General features: G+C 39.8%; 1 protein-coding gene across 1 annotated transcript in view; it reads right to left on the bottom strand.

Annotated features, from left to right (window-relative positions):
* Positions 1-6863, bottom strand: part of chata (choline O-acetyltransferase a) — a 7398-nt gene extending 535 nt beyond the window's left edge. The window contains exons 1-15 of the mRNA XM_032541230.1: positions 6580-6863; positions 6190-6270; positions 5617-5808; positions 5361-5479; positions 4745-4798; positions 4465-4645; positions 3476-3653; positions 3224-3393; positions 2650-2750; positions 2406-2534; positions 2207-2329; positions 1975-2116; positions 1762-1824; positions 1536-1673; positions 1-848 (exon numbers count right to left, since the gene is read on the bottom strand). The exon at positions 1-848 is cut by the window's left edge and continues 535 nt beyond it. Of these exons, the coding sequence (XP_032397121.1) occupies positions 435-848; positions 1536-1673; positions 1762-1824; positions 1975-2116; positions 2207-2329; positions 2406-2534; positions 2650-2750; positions 3224-3393; positions 3476-3653; positions 4465-4645; positions 4745-4798; positions 5361-5479; positions 5617-5808; positions 6190-6237 (2052 nt within the window). The 5' untranslated portion in view covers positions 6238-6270; positions 6580-6863 and the 3' untranslated portion in view covers positions 1-434. The remainder of the gene's footprint in view (positions 849-1535; positions 1674-1761; positions 1825-1974; positions 2117-2206; positions 2330-2405; positions 2535-2649; positions 2751-3223; positions 3394-3475; positions 3654-4464; positions 4646-4744; positions 4799-5360; positions 5480-5616; positions 5809-6189; positions 6271-6579) is intronic.
* Between the last annotated feature and the right edge of the window lie 444 nt (positions 6864-7307).

Here is a 7307-nt window from a genome sequence, read left to right as displayed (position 1 = left end):
TGACATATAGTAAGACAATCAGCCATTCATCATAACTCACAGACTACTTTTGCTTGTCACCAAACAACAAATGTATTATTTGGCAGATTCATCTTGATTTAGTGCAAAAGAACAATCAAAAGCTCCAATTTGGATTGATTTCTTTTTTACCTACATACAGAAGCTATTTTGACAGACATTTGAATTAGTGCGATATATTGGATTTTTTTGTTGTTGGACAACAGCAGTAAACATCCTCTATGATATCCAAACACCTCCTATATTCTCTAACAATGAGTTAAATACATTATTAGCACTTCATACGTTTTACATTACAGTATAGAACAAAACAGCTTTACGTAACATTTTGTATCACAGTTACAGTGTATATTTTGCAATTGACTCACACCGTTTTCCCCTGGCACTGACAGTTTCCTATGATTTACTTCCATTCTTCAAACCTTGTGCGCGTCTGCTTGTGATAAAGTCTGGGTTTGAGCTTCAACTTTAGTCTGGTCAGAGGTTTTTAGCAGAATTTGTGGCAGCGTTTGCTGATTCTTGGTCAGTTCAGTTGGTCTCTGCGGTGTTTTCCTTTGCCAGCTTGTGTCTGTTTGTGTGTGCGTCTCTAGCGTCTGACCCTGTCTTTGCTGGGTCGGATTGGAGCCGGAGTTACATTTGTTGCACAGATCCCTCATGTCCAGTAGAGCCTGTACCAGACACTTGACAAATTCTGTTGAACATGTCTCTGGGCTCTCGTGGAAACTGGACACACAGAAGATAATGTGATCTGACTGAGGGTTGTAGCACGCTCCATATCCGTTTGGAACCACAGGTCCGTAGCAGCAGAACATCTCAACAGTTGTAGGAACCTAAGGGAAGAATGAATCCTTCGGTATTAAATACTGCTGTAGGTGGAAAGATTGAGATACCACTATTCTACTAGATATACTATATATAGTAGTATAGTGTAATGGATTCTACACAGTCTTTAATTTTGAGCTGCTTAATAATTAATCGATCAGTCAATTGAAAGACAACCAATTGCCAAGTATTTTGTTAATTAATTTATTATTTAAGTCATTTTTTTAAGCAAAAATGCAAAAATAATTGTGATTCCAGGTTCTCAAATGTGAGGATTTTAAGTTTTTCTTGTTCTGACATTACGGAATATTAATAATATAATAATAATAATAATATTTAGTTTTTTTAATCAATTATTTAAGAAAGTAATCTGCAGATTAATTGATGATTACAGTAATTAGTTGCAATCCTTCTTTCATTAGAAAGACCTTCCCATAAATGGGGAGGTCTTTGAAACCACACTCATGTCACATCTTAAGCACAAGCCAAGAAAACCCTGATGGCATTTATGTTATATCTTCAGCCTTTGACAGCTTCTTGCAGAGCCACAAAGGACATGAAACAGCTGTTTTCACAGGCTGAGCAGTGCTCTTTACGTGTAAATTAACTTTATGTGTGAAATTTGTGGAGTGGCCCTTTATCATTTTTGATTAAAAATAGCTTCACTTTATTGTTTTAAAATCAAATGACAATACCTGACTTGTAGAGAGAATGAAATGATTACTGATGAAATGGGCTTCATCTTTGAATATTTCTGGCTTCTCGATCTTCAGCTCATGTGCAATTTCACGCAGTCCTAGTAAGTGATTGTCTATTGCCATCCCTGTAATAGCCTGAAAAGGAGAATGAGTACAGATGTTATCTTTGATATGCAAAGTCAACATTGTAATACAAATCTGGATGAGGTTAGAGAATAGTCACCAGAATAGTATACTTTGTCTGCACGTTTATGGCACTTCGTAACATCTCCATCTTTTCTGTCTCCTGGAAATGTAAACAACTTAGAATCAATTACTTGACTACTTGACTACCCTTTCTTTCTCAGAAAACTGACAATCATTTCATGATTTAAACTGAGTTTTGACTCTGCGGCAGCATTCATTTGAATTGGACAGTAGGATTGTAACATCTTACACTTGTGCTCAGTTCCCCATCTGTCATTGCTTTAACAAAGGCCAGGGCTTCTGGTGTCGCTGAGCGGATGTTGTCCACTCTGCCCTTCTGAAAACGTCGTATAGAAGCACTCTCATAGGTCGACACCATTCTGCTGTGACATCTAGAGTAACTCACAAAGAGAAGGCCTTGTAGCTTGGAGACCCGGGTTATCCTATGAGAATCAGTCCTGTTGTAATCATCATTTTCTTACCGGTAGTAGGCTAACTGAAGAGCAACCTGGATGTAGGCATCAGGACTCATTTTCTGCTTTTTGATGAACTCTTTCCCGTAATTGTAGAATTTGTGGACATTCATGTCCAGATTTTCCACCTGCCTGAGCAAATAAGCATAAATCCTGCTGTGAGCAGAAAGCATGGATTCATATATGACAAACCAGAGTAAACCCAAACCTTTGAAGTTTGTCAGCAGAAGAGGCGAGAAGTTGATGAATCTCTTGAGTACATTTCCAGCGGAGCTTGCGTGGTGCGGGCAGCTCGCTCACACTTGCAGCCCTAACCAGCTTTGATGGGCTGCCGATCCTGATGTCAAATGGGAACATTAGATCATTTGGCTTGTTATTTAAGATTGTCTTATTTGGATTTTCTAAGCGTATGCCAAAAGATATCACACACATTTTTTGCATTTCATTCTTACATGTATTTGAGGAGAAACTCTGTGCACTGTACAAGGACAATTCCCTCAAAGGGTGAGTGTTCACACACGACTCCACAGCAGCCGCCAGCTCCTACAGCAAACTGACGCAGTTGAGCTATTGTCAGCGGGATTTTCTTGAGTTGAACAAAGCTGCAATGCTAGATTATCTAGAATTCACTTCATATGCAGTATTTTTTGTTGTTGTACTTGTGCATGCTGAATCTACATGTTCCTTCATATACATTTCATCCACATATTACACCCTACAGTGAAGCAATCATTTTAAAATGAATTCTTCATCAAAACATCTCCATCAAAGTTCATGCTAATGACATCAAGCTGAATGCTTGTGATCCAATGGGGACTCTCTGTTTCTCTAATTGTAAATTCTTAATTGCGTATGGGATTGGCTAATTGCATCCACTGGTACTGTGAGAGAGGAACATGAATTTGTTATGTCATGTCCTCAGTCAGTAAGGCGATAGCATTCCTTAATCATCTACATTTCTTTTAACCTCACTTCATTGATTCTTGGATTCCTCTTTCTTCTTACTAGCCAATTGTGACCACTAACCTGCATGGGCTTGTCGTACCAACGGTTGCCCCCATTCTTGGCCACTCCTCCGCCATGCAGCATCAACATCGCACGTGCGGAGTCACTTAGCTCAGGCCCACTGGCATCATCCAGACAGACCAGACACATACAACGCTCGATCATGTCCAGGGAGTCCCTGTTAGTAGACTCTAGAGCATAATATGGGGGGGCAAAGTTAAAGTGGTGGGGCAAATAGACATGGAAACACTGAGGTCTGCCTCAGTCTCATACCTTTCATGAGCACACTGCGAGACTCGGCCCACTCTGTCCGTCCATCTGAAGTGAGGAGACCAATAGGTGGGACACGCTCTTCTTCGCTGTCAGCCATCCTGGCGATCTTCTCCAGCTGAGCCAGCAGGTCTCTTTCATTCAGTCGGCGGAAGTTGATCACCACATCCAGCACAAAGAACTAGACAGAGGTTCAAATTGGACATATGCTGTTTCAATGTACTGACTCGTCCCTAAGATCTTACTTTAATATATGCTGGGAATCTATACTGCAGGGCACAATTGCTTCCTAAAGACATGGACACATGGGAACATCTGGTAGGATGTGCATGGTGAAGGGCAACACAGACTTGAAAGATAATTCCATTTTATTACAACTTCAGTCTCAATTTTTGCGGTCTTGACCGTCATTCTATCAGTAATGATGATATTATACTCACACAGAATGGCTTAGTTAGTAAAACCGGATTGTATGTAGCTCTGGTCTTGAGAGGCAATACTGGTCCATTACTGGTCTTATTGAAGGATGTAATGTTGCATATAAGTCTGCATCTTTAATTGTTTTATACTTATTTGAGCACCTTTGATTCTTCTTATATAACTGATAGAACTTCTGCTAAATGCTACTGACTGATGTGCAAATGTCACACATTTTCTAGATAATTAACTTGACAGAGAGAAGTTGTCATTGGGCTATGGGTGTTAATCACTTATTGGAGTTAGCTTAGTGCCCACAGAGCCTGTTTACAGTACCATTTGATACAAGTGAGTGATGATCCATATGTTCTGCTGTTGAAGAGACCCAATGTATGTCTAATTCTCTCTAAGTAAGTGGAACTGTCACTGTAAACATATTGTTCCCTGTGAGGTTATTTTTTTCTGAATTCAGCTGATTCTTGAACTTCTTACCTTTTGAGTTGGTATTTCTTTGTAAAACTACTGGTTCCAAAGTCAAGTCTATGACAACTTTGGATTTGTTTTTCTTCACTGACCTGGTTTTTACAAGCCACAATGATGTGTTCAGGTTCTGGCATAACGCTACTCTCCTGGGCCACCAGTGTGTCCCTCTCAGGCCCCGGCAGGCGGTAGGAGTTGAAGAGGCGATAGTACTGCTCCATACACAGAGGGGTTCCAGCCAGCTGGCCCCGAGCATAGTCCACAGGGAGTTTGTGTCTGCACACAAACACTTTGTTAGGCATTTTATTTACTCATAATAACCTGTGATTCAAATGATTCTCTCAAGTGCATTCATGTCATCACATATCAACTTACGAATCAAGTAGAGTCTTATACTCCAAAACACCAGAAATTAGGTGTGCAGCAAACCTAGGAAAGAACGACTTTAAGTTGTGAAATACTTCCTATAACACACACACGTAGTACTTCCACAATCCTAATAATTCCTTGCATTTAGCCTCATTCTTCTGTAGCTGTATTCTATTTAACAGTATAAATGCTACATGTAAATCATCTGGTTAAGGAGCCAGTCCCAGATCAATACCATGTTAACCACACCACAGCCTTCATTGTCTGTTAACCTTGCCACCAGTAGCCTGGCTTCTTAGCTCTCAAGGTGTACTGGGTAATGACCATGTCAGTGTGTAGCATGGAAGTGTTTTGTTTATAATCAAGCAAAGCCGGTCTCTGAGTAATCTATACAGTTTCCTGTCATTTCTCAAGTCTTTGTGCTGTAAAGATTTTAAAAATTGCCTGTCAAGTGGTAACTTTTTGAGTTTTGCTATGCATTGGAATTACAGCTTGTTAGTTTACAGTATCTGTGGTGAAGGTTGGCGGACAAGGGACACAACTGGGTGACAGTATACTTCTCTGTCCTGTCTGAGGTTTCTCTCATGACTTATTTGTTTTTGATACAGTGTCAAATAAATACCTTAAAGAGTCGATGGGAGCCCTGAAGTGCTGCTGTGGGAAGACCATCACAGGACTGGAGTTGACGGGCAGAGCCAGCCTGTTGTTCAGGTACATGTCATTCAGCCAGTAGTCATACACCTACAGTTGGACATACAGGGATAAAATACGTTCCCTCATAATGCTTAGTGTCACTAGCTGATAGCAATTTCTTTTGGGCTTTGAAATGTCTTGGACACATCATTGTTATGTGTTTTTAACCAGATAATTGTATTTACCCAGTTTGCCATGTTCTCCCTCCTTTCCACAAGTTTGCTCTGTAGTAGCTCCCCCACTCCTCCAGGGGCTCCAAACTGCTTCACTACATTTTGGGTCTTGTTGAACTGTTCCTCTGTGAGCAGGTGCTTCATACACCTCAGGTACATGTCCAGTGTGTCTTTCAGGACGGGGAGTGGCAGCTTAGGAAGACCCTAAAACAGTGTGGGGGCATGAAAAACTCAAAATGTGTGACAACACATCAACGTGTGTTGTCAACACAAAACTTCTGAGTCTCCTCTGCCACATGCATTATATCAATTTATCAAGAAAATACTTTAAATAAATAAAAAAAATTCAGTTTTTAGTTTACTTCTTGAGAACAACTGCTTCCCCAAATTGTAAATTATTCACTTCACTTGACTCAGAATAAGTAAATGTTAAAAAAAAAGTTAATGGAAATGTCAAAGCATTTTACTTATTCTCATACAATATGTAATAATAGTATTAATATGTTTAACTAGATTTGAAAAGTTCCCAATTTAAACTCATGCATATTTCAGTAAAAGATAGATATAAGTCAAATATATATTTACATCTCCGCCCCCTAAATCTTTGGAGGGCTCCTGGTCCAGAACGGGCATGTTGGCGGTGCGGGCCAGCCTTAACGACAGACTCTGTCCAAAAATGAAATGAAATCAAGTTCCAGCAAGTGTTTAACAGTCCCCGTGGAGGTCTGACTAGATGTCTTTAAACGTTGAACTACTGTGGGAATGTAAATGCACAATTCTACTCAATAAATGAAATGTAGCCTATCGCTGTCATGACAGAAAAAAACAAAGACAAGAATGCGCACTGGAATATCTTTACATCTTTTTCAAAATGGTTACGTAAACTTGTACATTTGGTGTTAACAAGCGGTCATAAATAACACTAAAACATTTACCTAACTGAAATAAACCTTACAAATGAAATGTTTTACTCACCAGAAAAAAGATCACACTCCTGTGGTTCAAGCAAGGCGTTTAGGGTTTATGCAGTTAAATCCATTTCTAGCGGAAAATCTTTTAAATGTCACTACTTTGATCCATTTTATCATATTGATCCTCTTTCAATCCCCACCATGGCATGAGCGCAACTCCATCGCTGGCTCAGGAGAGATGCTGGGAGGGTAACTCACCCTCCCGGCTGCCAGGCTCCTCCCTAAAGTCCTGCTATTCGCCGAGAAGTTTATTTGGCACTTCGCATCTTCACACCAGTTTATTTAGACATCGACTGAACGCCTCAGATGCTCGACGCCGGAAAGCAATTAGGATGTATTTCGGACTTCCTCCTTTGGCTTTCCGAAATTTCAACACCATTGCTTCCACCTCACTGCGTCTGACTGATTTAATTGACATTATGTATTTAAAATTAGGCCTATATGCCAAGATTTGCATTTTGGACGAACACAGATGCTTTGACGTTTTTGCTCTAACATCGACATTACACCCAACATTACCCTCACCCTCAGGCCTGTATTTTGCTCCCAAACTATTATTTTAATAATGCAGTAAGTTACATTTTCTAAAATGGACTTATGTCTTAACTTTCGGCTGTTTTGTATAATAATAAGGATCACAAAATATCCAAGTGTAGGCCTTAATAAGTTTATTGATTGATTGTTAGATTATTGCTTGTTTAATGCAAAAATCTAAGAAAGTGTGTGCGTGAA

Source organism: Etheostoma spectabile, chromosome 17 (assembly GCF_008692095.1).
Source record: "Etheostoma spectabile isolate EspeVRDwgs_2016 chromosome 17, UIUC_Espe_1.0, whole genome shotgun sequence".
Taxonomy (NCBI): Eukaryota; Metazoa; Chordata; class Actinopteri; order Perciformes; family Percidae; genus Etheostoma; species Etheostoma spectabile.
This window is presented reverse-complemented; position numbering and strand designations above follow the sequence as displayed.